The 14054-nt window shown below is 40.0% G+C and overlaps 1 protein-coding gene across 2 annotated transcripts in view; it reads right to left on the bottom strand.

Moving 5' to 3' along the window:
* Positions 1–12578, bottom strand: part of cds1 (CDP-diacylglycerol synthase (phosphatidate cytidylyltransferase) 1) — a 32896-nt gene extending 20318 nt beyond the window's left edge. For both annotated transcript variants that reach the window (XR_013502020.1, XM_078251441.1), the window contains exons 1-2: positions 12221–12578; positions 316–473 (exon numbers count right to left, since the gene is read on the bottom strand). Coding sequence is in view for 1 of the 2 variants with exons in the window: in XM_078251441.1 (XP_078107567.1) it covers positions 316–473; positions 12221–12289 (227 nt within the window). In the remaining variant the exon portion in view is untranslated. The remainder of the gene's footprint in view (positions 1–315; positions 474–12220) is intronic.
* Between the last annotated feature and the right edge of the window lie 1476 nt (positions 12579–14054).

Below are 14054 nucleotides of genomic sequence, written 5' to 3'. Positions count from 1 at the left end.
ATTATCTAATAGCAGACCAACACACATTCATGCAAATATAATCTCAGTAAAAGTCAGAATTTAAACTTCTATCTGGGACTCTGTTTCATTTTCTGTACATGAGTTACAGTTAATTTTTTTTATTAGCTTGCTACCATCTTGGACAAAGCCTGTTGAGCTAAAATAGTAAGGCTAAGTGCTAAATGTTAATAGATCCTTGTAGCTTCATTCCTGTGAGATGTCTAAGCAGTGAAAACAACTCCAGGATGCACTTGAGGAACAAACAATCTATTGGCATCCATCTCTTGTGAGTATCTGTGTTTGAGCAGTGTGTACCTGGGCGGCAGGCCCTCCAGAGCTTTGTTCAGGTATTGTGGAGTGTTGTCTGTGTCTGCTGTGGGGAGAGGAACATCTGGCGTGTCTGCTTTGGAGTCACCATCACATTCTCCCTCTGCATCACCTTGCAAGCCCAGCCTGTCATCCCCATCGGCCTCCTGCCGGAACACACAGACACACACAGATATTCAAATACAGACTTAAGATAGAGAGCTTTCACTTGATACACAGGCCGGTGTAGAAAACAGGCAGACAACAGTGCTGTGCAACAGAAAAGCATAGGTATACAAGCAGCGTCATCCTATCAATAAAACAAGATGTACACTGAGAGCACTTCTGAGATGCAAATGACAAGTAAATGTTGAGGTAAACAAATAGAGTTCACTCTAAACTAAGAAGAGCCATACAGGACTGGAAGATGGTGGTTTAATTAGGTCAGAGTTTAGTCTATCACCTGGGAGGGAGAGGAGACTACATAACTGGTGCATGTGTCCTCTACGCTTGACTGTGATTCAAGTAGGCCTGCAAGTGGATGTGGAGGAGTGGGCTTGTTTACACCAGTGACAGCCTCTAGGAATTCAAAACCATCAGACCGTCTATGACTTAATTACTAAATAATATCTGCTAGAATAGGACTGGAAGTATGACACAGATAAAGGATTTACTGTCTGGCGCCATGTGTATATTTCCAGTTATAATATGCATTCAATTCAACATCAGAGCCATGATATTATAATAGTAGATCATGATAAGCAAAGCCTTTGAATTTACAGGGCTGACGTGCTTAATATCAGCTGACCATACCTGATAAGGCATTTGCCAATGGCTGTCAGATCTTTCTCTTCAACCAGAACTAGTGAAGATGAACACTGCTTCTGTAATTGTTGTGCATATTTTTTTCCAAATAAAAGCAACTGCGTAAAATCTGATAAAAAAGGCATTTCTGGTGGCTGGGTTGGCTCAGTGGGTAGAGCAGGCGCACATATACTGAGAGGTTTATGCCTCGACGCAGAGGTCCAGGGTTCGAATCCGACCTGTGATGATTTCCTGCATGTCTTCCCTTTCTCACCTAGCTGTCCTATCAAATAAAGGTGGAAAAGACCCCCCCTTTTCTTTCCATCACTTGACACGTGACTTTGCTGCGTGTACAGTGTTTATAGCCTATATTCCCACACCATGAACATCTTCACAAATGTAATGTTTGATTGACATTGTTACAGATCTGATAAACATTTAAAAAAAACAAAAAAAAAAACAACAACTTTCCTTTGTTCCTTGAGATCATTCTACTAAGTATTGTGTTGCCTTCATGTTTATCTAGGTATCTGAACATAATGATTCCAAATATTCCATATTTTAACAAATCTCCATAAAAGGAGAAAGTTTGATTCCAACCTCACCACGAAGCTGGAGGATTAGTGGCTAAGCATGACAGAGCTGAAAGTCTACACCTGGTGTCGGCAGGTCAACAGGCTGCTGCCCGTGAGGGCAAACATCTTTATTGGCGTTAATGAATCTTTAATCTGGATTTAAACCCAGTCAACAGATACAGCCTCTACAGTTGCATGTAGAATGGTCAAATGTAACAGAGTGATCACTTTATATAAACCTTTTCATCACATCTGTTGGGTCCTCTTGGGTTTCTTGTTGTAGTTGCAAAAATATATTCAGAATTCACCATCTGGTTTTGTAACATTGCATTTTTTTTCTCCTTCCGCTTTAGTGTTATTTCAAGGAAAACAATGGGGCTTGTCATAACCTACAATAAACAGAATGGAGTTAAAAAGATTTCAACATGTATTTATTTGTGTCCCACGAATCCAGAATTTATGCTCCAAAAAGTTCACTTGAAGATCCTCTAGTAATAATTAGAAGTTAGCACATGCATCAGATAACAAAAAGTAAAGACAAAAAAGGGGAGAAAATGAAAATAGACTGCTGATTATACATAACAGTCCCCCAAATACTTCTTAAGATACAGATGAACCACTGTGCTGTATTTGATAGTCAATATCTTTCTCACTTTTTCTAATATCTAAAAATGGCCTGTGCAAAATTTCTGAACTTTAACTACATAAAAAAATGAGCCCTAGTAGGTTAAAAAGAAAAATAACTTGATGATCGGCTATATGAATGCACAATATAAACAATCACAGTCAGCAAGATCTGGGAACAACTGGTAAGCAGTAGAGCATATGCCATATTTATGAAAGTCATACATCAGCACCTTGGTTTTTTAAAATGCTGGCTCAGTGAGAAGGGAAGGTCCAAACGGAGAGAACATGATGTATTTTCAGATTTAGCAGCATTAGTGTGGACTAGGGCTGCACGATATGAGGAAAATATCTAATTGCCATTATTTTGACTGATATTGCGATTGCGATATGATTCACGATATTGGAGGGAATGATCTTTTTTTGTATAATATTCTCATTTTCATTGAAAAATATGAAAATAAAATAAAAAGTGTGATTTTTTTTTGTGAGGATCTGTACCAAACAAAGATTTTTTCTTTAGTCTGTAGGATACGATTTGTAGGCCGGGATATCTCTGCAGCACCACAATCCTTTATTTTAGAATGGTTTGATACATATTTTGCCTGTAACAAACATTGCACCCCCTGCGATTTAGATATTGCACTAGTTCATATTGCGATTTTGATAAAATTGAGATTAATTGTGCAGCCCTAGTGTGGACATGACTTCAGGCACTCTAACATCATTAATACGGAAGTAAAAGTCAAGGGACATCCTAGAAATTAGGCAGGACACTTTGATGTGAGTTAACACCAGTACTGGTCTATCATGTAACAAAGCAGCGAGTGAAGATGCTTTTTCTGCCCAAAAGAGGCTATTTTTAAAACCTAGTGAAATTCCTCCTGAGATCATGCACAGGTTGTAGGAGATTAATCTTCCTTTTGCACTTGAGCGGCTCGCTGATGCTCCTGGACATTTTTTCCTTTTATGGTTACTTTCACTCAAACATTGCTAAAAACGGTCAGTGGGAGCATCAGGGTTAAATCGAGAGAGCTTTGGATAGTAATTAGCAGAGAAAGTGCAGAAAGTGGGAGCAGGTTGGGGTTGAGGCAGAGGGGGGTCACTTGAGTTGGTGTTGAGAGAAGAGGTGTAATTGAAGATTTCTACTCAGGTTTTAATGAGGAAACATTGAAGCCCGCAGATTGAAACAGTGGAATGCTACACTACAGGTTCCTCTCTCTGACAGTACACGTGGCTCTTGTCTCTGACACCCTTTTCCCAGTGGACAAATAAACCCACTTCCAGCCACAAACAGCTGGCTTTTGTCTTTAGTGGGAAAGCTCACAATCAGCATTTATTCCCAGGACAAATGACTCGCAGCAGTCACAGGTATTTATCAGCTACAGCTCTGACTGGCAACGAGGGTGGAAATTATAATTTTCACCCCTTTTCCGGCATGATGCTATGACGTGCGTTGCCTCCGTTGGTAACTTCTGTCAGCTTGGCCACAAATTCCACCCGTCTCCGCCCGAGCTCAAACACTGTTCCAAATTAGTCGGCACAAAGTTTGAAAGACACTGAATTGAAGTAACTAAAATAAAAAAGTAACCACTGTTTAACCACATTTTCACTGGCCTTCATGGTGCTTTCTAGTGTTTACCGTTTACTAGTCTGGATCAACGGAAGTACATTTTCAGGATAATTGCCCGACATCCAGTGCGTGGCTCACGGCAGGCCTGCTTGATTCTTTCAAAGAATGATTATACAGATTTACAGAGAATATGTTTACGGCTTTTGCTATCTAACTGGGACATTTTGGGACCGATTGATGGGTATTGCTATGGACACTGGTATGAGCAAATTACATTTAACCATATATCCAGCCAATTTAAATAGCTCACGTTACTGTATTGTGTGAACAGTTACCTTCATTTATTATTGTATGTGGCGTTTTCTTTTTGGTGCAAACTTTACACCAAAACAAGTTCCTTCCTGAGACTATTTTTGCAGAGCCGCTGTCGCTGGGTCCGCAGCTTAGCACCGCCCAAGACGATTGTGATTGGTATAAAAGGGAATCCAAACAAAGCAGAGCGTTTTTTCTCCAATCCTAGAATGTATGTGTGGTGTAGCCAGACCTTACTCCACAGCACTGTGGAGATAGGTCTGCCAATGAGAGACCCTGTTTTCCGGAGCTTTCGTGATGTCAAATGTGACACACCAGAAAAAAAAACAGAATGGCATACTCATCTACTGGCAATGGAAAATGAGTCTATCGCCTATTTTTAGCAGGTACAGTCGGTCTGGAATATGAAACAGGCCCAGTCAGCACATTACTTCATACGCACAAATGTGTGACATGCAGAGCGCCACAGTATTACGGCCTAATCTGGGAGTATGTACTCAAGCGTGTTAATTAAACTGCCAAACAATGTTAGTCTTTTGTTTATTAAGAAAAGTATGCTAACCGCTGTTATGTTATAGGGTCGAACGAGTCAGTAAATACAAAAAGAAAAACCTGCTGAGAGAGCATGGAATTAAACATTTAGGAAGCCACAGCAGGTGGTGCATCCAAAATTTCACTTTCACTGTTCATATTTTTCTACTGTCTGTGAGTATGACTGTCCTTGAAGCTCAGCTCACACTATCGTCTTTGTCCTCCTCCTGGTTATTAATGTCTTCTCTGCAGAGATGTGGGAGGAAGAGGGAGGACGGGGTCTGACAAGAGGACAGGTGACGAGCAGCTCAAGCCACGTCTACACTGAGGCTGTGTTCATATAACCAGTACCGGAGGCAACGCAGCCTCTTGCAGGGTTGTTTGTGTTCTGAACTAGGGCTGCATAATATCGTGTTTTTATCGCTATCACAGTTTGTACTATAAACACTTCGGGAAAGACTGCAATATTGCACTGGGATTTTTTTAGTTAGTTGAAAGAGAGTATCAGCAGGAAATGTTTAAAACTGAACTAAAATTGCACATTTTGTGTTGAGTGCGATGTCCAATTTGTTCAGTTAGGAATGTTGGAAATTATTTCACGCAATGTGTTGCATTTTGCAGTATTCTGAAAGCAGCAAAAAGGCAGAACTGAATACACGTTGTTGATTACATGTGTTTATCGCAAGTAATATCGTTAGCGCGATATTCAACATTATCGCATACTTTCCTCATGGCGTGCAATCCTAGTCTGAACAGCTAAATCTGGAAACTGTGCTTGTATGTAGAAACAACTGTTATCTATTGTTTAAGCTAAAATACCACACACACAAAAGTGGCTTATTTGTTTTTGCTAATATTTGCTAGTTTCAATTTTTTTTGTAGTAAAATGAACAATTTGGGTTTTGTATTGCTGAACAAACACAAAAAGAAATGTGTAAAGACATTAGCTTGGGCTTTGGCAAATTGTTTAACAACAACAACAACAACATGGTGACTAAAACAACCAGAATTTCACTAAATATACCAGTAAAGTATAACTTTTCGAATACAACAGGATCTCAGCCACAAGCAGGTGGTAGTGGTACAGTTGAAAATTTCCCCAGCCACAACAAAACATGGCTGCATTTAGAAATGAACCTGAAGTGGTGCAGTCACTGGTGCTGCAACCAGCCACCATCCAATGAATCTATGGGGCATTTGACTTGATGAAAAGTGACCAAAAAGGTGCAAAGGAACAGTGAACCCCAGTCCTTTTCACCGTCTTAATTGAGACACCTATATTTTAGCCTGGAAGGGTCAATAGTAGTGAGAGGCTGCAAAGCGACATTCTTACCACAGCACAACAAATAAACCTACACACCTGGACGGCCCAGACCAGCAGACAGCAGCTGGCTCTGGTCACAGGGGAGAGCATCACTGAGTAAACTACAGCCTACATTTGCTCACTCCTGCAGCAAGGAATTAAGCTAATCAGCACTGATGCTAGAAGCAACTTTTAGCTTACAACTTTTAGCTTACAACAGCTCTGCCTTTTTCCAACTGCATCACAAAGCAAAAGGGGCCATTTTACAGAAGACACTGCGTCTATGGCCGCAGAGATGGCACTGTAAGAGAGTGATGCTCATTACAAAAATCAATATTGAAACTAAAGGCCTTCCCACATTAGTTTTAGAGGTATACATTTTGACCTCTTGGTGGCAATACATTTAAAGTCAGGGGATCAAGCAAGTTCTAGAGGATTTGGATTTATCTGGTGAACATGGCCTGTATAAAATGTCATGACAACCCATCCAATATTTGTCAAGAGACTTCAAAATGATACCATGTTGCAACACAACTAGCAAAAGCCTAATAATCGATGCTGTCTTTGATATTTACCTCACAAAGCTCGAGGTTAAAAAACTCCAAATGAACGAGGTTATCTGAATGCAGAGCCACAATGCAGAGCAGATAAGACTCCTCTGCTGTCCAAAGCCATTTCTAACTAGGGCAGTGCAGAATGAAGCTGTGACTAACGGAGCGTTAAACGGCCTGCTGCCACCACCACTGCTGCTGATGATGGAGGCTTCATGGACGGCCAGGCGACCAGCAGCCAGCGAACCAAGGTCAACTGTCACGTGGAGTCTTGAGCATCCGCCAAGTGTCCCGGCAACAGTATGCAGGTCCATGAAGGGAGAGCAGCCGTGATAAGCATCGGGGCAATACGTGAATCAAACACACACTGCTGGGTATGTGTGTGTGGATGACTAATTCATTAAAGCGCTCATTTTCAGGTTCATAATTGTATTTAGAGGTTGTATCAAAATAGGTTTACATGGTTTAATTTTCAAAAAACACCATGTAGTTGTTGTACTGCACATTGCTGCAGCTCCTCTTTTCACCCTGTGTGTTGAGCTCTCTGTTTTAGCTACAGAGTGAGGCATCTCACTTCAGTTCCATCCTTGTTGGGAGTCGCACATGCGCAGTAGCTAGGTAAGGACTACTACCAGGGTTTCCCCTAGTGTATTGCGGGCCTAAGTTACCCCCCCACCAGGCCTAAGCCACTGGGAATTTTTTAAGGTGTTTTTAAAACTACAGTTACAGTGGGGCGACTCGGTTGTAAACGTAGACACACCATGGAAATGTTTACCGTACCCGCGAACCTTGCGAACGGCAAGAGCGAGCTTCTACCATTAAAGTATATGATAGTTCTAGTACGCAGTCTGACATTTTCAAAATGTTATTTTGAGCCAAATCAAAATGTTTTATGGTCACGATTCATCTCGTAGCTGGTTGGCTTGGTTCCAGCTTAAAACTCTTAATATAAGAAGATAAGGAGATATTGAACGGGGGAAAACACTTCCAGAACCAGAGTTGTTAAAGAAGTGGTCACTGTTGAGCTCTTTTAGGGCTGCAACGGTTTGTGTATTCATAACGAAGTCATGGTGTGGTGCACACGGACACACGCAGAATACACTGTATACAGTATAGTTCGTAAACGGGATTTCGGCATTGAAACTTTTAGCTGTACGCCATTAGCAAGGTTAGCAGATGATCGGCGTGCGATCCAGTCACACTACAGCCGCTTTTACACTGCAAACATGAAACTATCTTGACATTACCCGGCCGAGCTGTATGTGAGAACGCAAATGTCTGAATCAGTCGGATCAGACATGAAATGGTCCTTTCCCCTGTAATTTCAGATTGAGCCCAAAGTGTAAGGATTTAGAGCAAGCGAGTGGGCGTTTTGATGACGTTTAGTCATCGTCAAGTGTCAGTCTCTTTTACCCATCTCCTTTTACCCATAAACTCTCTTTCCGTGTTCCTTTCCTCAAATGACAACACTAGTAGGGCTGTCCCAAACTATCATTTTTTTAAACGATTAATCTAACGATTATTTTTTCAATTAGCGATTATTTTCCCATTGCTCAATTACTAACAATTTACACAAAACAAATTTCAATAAGGTTCAAATCTATATTTATTAAAATAGTTTAACACTGCACTGTTCGAGTAAAATGAATTTGTAGTGCAACCTGAAGCCAGATGTAGGCTATCAATCCAACCACAAAATAAAGTCACTTTCAGGAGGAATACAAAAATAAAAACTTAAAGTAAACAGAGCAAGTGCAAAAAGAGTAGCCTGTATTTTCTTTTCTTTTTTTTTTTTTAACGGTAGTAAGTAAAATAATGAATAAGCTCTTGTTTAACATCCAAGCTCTTCTCCCTTTAATCTTACAGTAAATAATTACAGTCTGTAATCGATAGGGTCACTCATGATGATGGTAAACCAAATCAACGGACTAACGTACTGTTGGGCTAGTACTGGGAACACATACCGTGATACTATGTTGATAATCGCACATGCTGGGGAGTAAAGCTTAGATCGGGCACAAAAAAAATCAAGCCCGACCCTACCCGAGCCCGTGCATGTTGCGTCCGAGCCCGGCCCGACACATTAACTGGAATTATGAGTCCGAGCCCAATTTTAACCCGACAATTTTTTAATACATGGGCCGTTATAACTGACGTTATAAAGGACTCGTGAGATATCTGAAACAATGTGGCCTGATTGCGCAATTATCGAAGACAGTGCTACAGATGAGGGAGACACGATTTTAGCACAGTTTACCTCACACTCAAGTCAGTGCAGGACATCTACCCAGAGGTACGGGAGAAGCTGGAGAGGCATAGATTTCTCCCCACCCAATTAGGCTAGAAACACAAATGCTTGATGAAGGGCCCGGCCCGGGGATAGTGGCAGGAAATATCGTCCCGAGCTGGCCCGTGGGTCAAGTTCGGGCTCGGGCAGAGAATCTAAACTCTACTTGGGAGGGAAAGGGAGCAGAGCAAAAAGGTGAGCAGAACTTACGGTGTTTTGCTGCTGTTATCCTGACTCAGTGATGCATTTTACAAAGTCTACAGACTACCACGTTGTTGTTGGCATTAAGAGTAAAATACTCCCACACTTTAGAAGACCGTGTGCGAGCCTTTTTCTCTCTTCCCTCTCTTTGAACTTGCGAGGAATCCATACTTGCGTTGTTGCTGCAGGCAAATTATTTGTGTCGACGCATTTACTACGTCGACGAATCGTCCCAGGCCTAAACACTAGTATTTTCACTTCTAATGGACAACATCGCATTTCTCCTAGAAGCCTCACATTTTGAAGCATTTACGCAATTTGAATGGTACTCTTCTCTCACCTGCCAAAACACCCATAACAAAAAGAGTAAATACTCCAGGACAGAAGGTGCATAGCTAGTAGCAGTATAGTGTATGTAGCTGGTGTATCCTATCCTGTATCATTTAATCATCTGCTTTCACTTAAGACACCAGCTCAATGCTTTCAAGAGAGGCAGACCTGCATATGGCAGCTTACTAGAAGGCAAACTCACACTTCTTAGCCATAAACATGAGCAGCATTGATCTTGTCTCTCATTAAGACGTTCCATTAATGTTGAGTTGTGCGGAGATTCATTTGAGTGTTGTTTGTGTTTATAAGAAGTCCATTAAAAGGGGAGCAGAGAGAAACAGCACAGTGTTTAAGAGCGAAGCAAATTTTCACCTAGCGTCATTTGCTGGATGTACCGCAGGAATGTTTGTGTTTTTTCGCCCCAAACAGCCAATGTGTGTGCTCGAACAGAGAGCACTTACACGTTGATTTGTCAACTGTAAAATGTTGTAATAAGATTGTTAAATAACCTACTTCAAAAGGAGGGGAATATGGATATCAGCCAATGTCTGGCAACAAACATCTATGACACATCATAATATCAGTGTGACAGAAGTGGAAAATATAACACTGAAATAGCAAAAGAAAAATAATGTGTGATTTAATCATAAACAGCATTGGCTGCCTCATGAAGACATTAACAGATTTGAAGGACAAGTGAGGTGAAACAGCAGAGAGTAGAGACATTTTTTAAAGATTAACACAGCACCATGAATACATGCACCGTCATTTAAGTGTCAAATAGCCTTTAACTGGAAGTAGAGCAGTTAATTTGAATGCCTCGGTATCACAAACAATATTATCTCAATATCTAATGGCCAGAGTTTCGACAATGATAAAATATTGCAAAAGAATGTATAAGCCTACATTGTTGGTTGTTTTTCCCACCTCTAATAACTGAAACTTAAATCAGTATGATAATTTACGCAAACAAACTTAAAAAGAAGGCCAACTCTTCAGTTTGCCAGGCCTATCCAGTGGAAAAAAACTCAAACTTTCAGGCATCAAGGTAATATGGAAATTGGTTACTGTGATACCACACTTCCCAAATAGGTGACATTGTGTAAAGCAGACATACAGCAGCACACGTGTGATTTAATGGAGGGCTGCAGAGTTTCTGGGTCATGTTAAACTCCTTAGCACAGTTTCAGAGACATTATTCAGAGTATCAGTGATAGCAGTGAGATAGTTCTTTCTCTGCGAGTCGAGTTAATCAGTGGGCCGGGTTGGATTACTCAACGCCCCCCGCATGCATTACACAGGTGCTGGTGGTAGGACGCATGAGTGGAGGTGGGGGTTGACTCTGTCTAACCTTTGAAACAGTCCCACTGAGGAGAAGACTAAGATGGTACCTAAACCCAAAGATATTTAATTAACAATGACAAAACAGAAAAGCATCACGGTTGAAGCTGGAGACAGCAAACGTTTGTCATTTTTGTTTGATAACTGACATAACTATGACGACGGATGATTATTCAACCGCTGAAATTAAATATATCCGAGTTTAAGAATGAACGGCCAAGCTTTTGAAAAAAAACTTTTGAGCCAACATGGATGAAAAGTCCTAAAAATGCTCCAATTAATGGAAAGTTATACATGCGCAGTTCTATGTCCAATCCTAAAAGAGGGATCCCTTCTCCTTGTATTGTGGAGAGTGTATGGCTAGAGGGCGTCCTATGTTGTAGAGATTGTAAAGTCATCTGAGGCAAAGTAAATAAAAAAAAAAATTTTCTTGAATGAGCTCCAGAACAAGTGAGTATGAGTGGAGAGGGGGTGTGTCATTGTTATTGATGCTTAATTAAGGAATTGCACTGTAATCACTACTTAAAAACAAAGTGAAAGTTGCACTGCTTCGCATTTCCTAGTTGCTTTTGAAATCTTGCTAAACGATTAATCAATTCAATCATCAACCTAATTGCAATGCAAATACATTTTAATGTCACAAATCGTCTGTTTTACTTTAAATCTGGATGTGTTATTGACTCACTTACTGTATGGAAAAGTATGACTGTCATTTCAGTCAATGCAGCGAACTATGCAGATAGTCAAGTATTTGGTGGTTCAAATAAATGGCTAAAGAGGCCATTATGTTATAGTTTCTTTTACGTTTATTCCCTTTTAATATGTTTATGTATGCACCATCCACCAAGAAAAATCTCCATGTAGCCTGAGTGTTAAGTTACTTAACTGGCAATAACTCATTTTCCAATTCTGATTCTGAAAAATAATGTTATTTAAGGCTTTTAAATCATTTTTTTGTTTAGCACTGGACCCCTCATTTCCCCTTTATCTCTCGCACAACAAGCCAAGAGGCCTTTCAAGCCTTGCACCTGCTCTAATGCTGCAATTCAACAACACAAATCAAACTTTGAAGTTAGATATTCAGCCGACACTTTATTATACTTTAACGTTATTATAATAAGGCTCTGACTGAACCAGCAGGAGCATGACATTACTTAGTCTATTCCATGATAACAGTGTGAACATATTGTGACATACCCGGCAGCCATGAGGACGTAAACCACACACCAAACAAACAAAGAAGTATTATTTCTTAATACGGAGCCGTTTCGGTGATTGATGTTGTGGCAGGATTAACCCGGCTGCAGGAACCAGCAGCTAACTAACTAGCTTAATTAGCTCCCCTGCTAACCTGACAACCCAGCTAGCTTGACTGGTTGGCCAACGTCTGACAAACCTGACTAACTTATTTTGAGGGCGATGTCTTCAGAAGGGGGGGGGGGGAGAAACCGTCGTGTTTTTACTCGTAACGGTTCAGTTTACCTTATCGCTGATATTCTCGGTGCTGTCAGGGTCTCCTCCGCCTGCGCCTCGCTTTCTCAGCTCCGTCATGTTTCGCTCGTTTCGCTGCTCGGGACGTTAATGTGTCACATAAACCGACACCGGGGGAAGGCGGGCGGGAGGGAGGAAGGAGGGGACACCAATCCTGGGGTTTTATTAGATAAAGTCCTGGATTTTTAACCCGGTCTTGACTTGAATGCTTGGTCCGTGAAGAAGGTCAGCTTTTCTGAAAGTCATCCGGTGCTGCCAAAGCGTAGCAACCGAGCTCGACGAGATACTAACGACAGCACTGTGTGTGTTTGTTTATCACCGCAGTCCCAATCCCTGCTCCCCTCCTACCAGAGTCAAGCTATTTAAAGTAAGGGCACGCAGCTTCCGATAGTTACTTTCGAAGTAAATGCTTTGCTGAGGAATACGCTGCTTCCATTTATTATTATTCTTCAATCGATGCTGACTCTGCGCCAGTGGTTGAAAGTAATTCACTTAGATACCTTTACTCAAGTGCTGTACTTTAACTACAATTTTGAGGTTACTTGTAATTGATTGTTTCTATTTTATAGGTTTATACCACTACATCCATTGGTGGAAAAAGTACTCAGACCATTTACTAAAGTTAAAGTAGTAATACCTATAATCTTTGACAAGGACAGTAACCCAGGTGGACTTTGAAAGAGAATAATAGAATAAAAAACCACAACTTGGGAAAAAGAAAATATACATACATTATGATATATATCTATATATTAAAAGTCAATAAAAATGTTGTTGGGAAAAAAAAAGAAGTAGTAGCCTAATACCATAGTGTAGAAATACTCTGTTACAGCTGCTACAAAATGCAACTGCATTCAAAAACTTACTTGAGTAAACGTATGAAGCATCAAAATATACTTAAATTACTCAAATTAAAAGTACTTTTTATGTAGAATGTCCTGTTTAGGCTTACTTGTTAAATTTTTTTGATAATATTTCTTCTTTTCCTTAAGTAAACTTTTGTATTCAGGACTTGTAATGCAGCATTCTTACACAACAGTGCTGGTTTAATCAAGTAATCAGGGTTCTCTCACAAATAAATAATTTCTTGAATGAAGTGAAAGATATTTTTTTCATTATATGAAACTATTTTAAAGGTCGGCCCGTGATCCTACCATAAACTCAACCACTGGAAAGAAAAATCCAAATATTGTCAGAACTTCCACTAAACAGGAGCTTTCAGATTTTGTGAAGGTGAAGGTTTGTATTTATGTGAAGCATCAGATATTGCACTATTCCTTCCCTCTCTTTTGTATATTTTTGTATTATATGTCTTACTGTCATTTCTGTTTTTATTCTTTATATGTTAAGTGAGTGTTGTACTTTGAGAGCAAAGATTAACCAGAGTCAAATTCCTTGTTTGTTTACACAAACCTGGCCAATAAGCTGATTCTGATTCTGAGTAAACACAAGTAGCAGAATCCTTCACTTATGTCAAAGTAGTAAATTACCAAAAATATTAAAAATACATTTCAAGTAAAAAAAATAGCCCTTCTGAAATATTTGTCTTTAAAATCTCTTCAATAAGTACATGTTTCCTCCCACATCACTAACAGATTGTGTTTTATCTTTTATTACTGTAAAATGTGTCTTTCATAGAGCCATACATTTGTGGAGTAAAAATGATTACCTCCCTCTGAAATGCAGTGGAGTGAAAGTAGAACACAAGTAATATTTATAATTTCATATGGCCTGTGATACAATTATTTACCTGTCCGTCCTATATTCTATTAATTAATTCCAATGTCTCCCATTGAGTGTAGGATATATTGCTTATTTTAGGGGG

This window comes from Sander vitreus, chromosome 5, assembly GCF_031162955.1.
Source record: "Sander vitreus isolate 19-12246 chromosome 5, sanVit1, whole genome shotgun sequence".
Lineage (NCBI taxonomy): Eukaryota > Metazoa > Chordata > Actinopteri > Perciformes > Percidae > Sander > Sander vitreus.
This window is presented reverse-complemented; position numbering and strand designations above follow the sequence as displayed.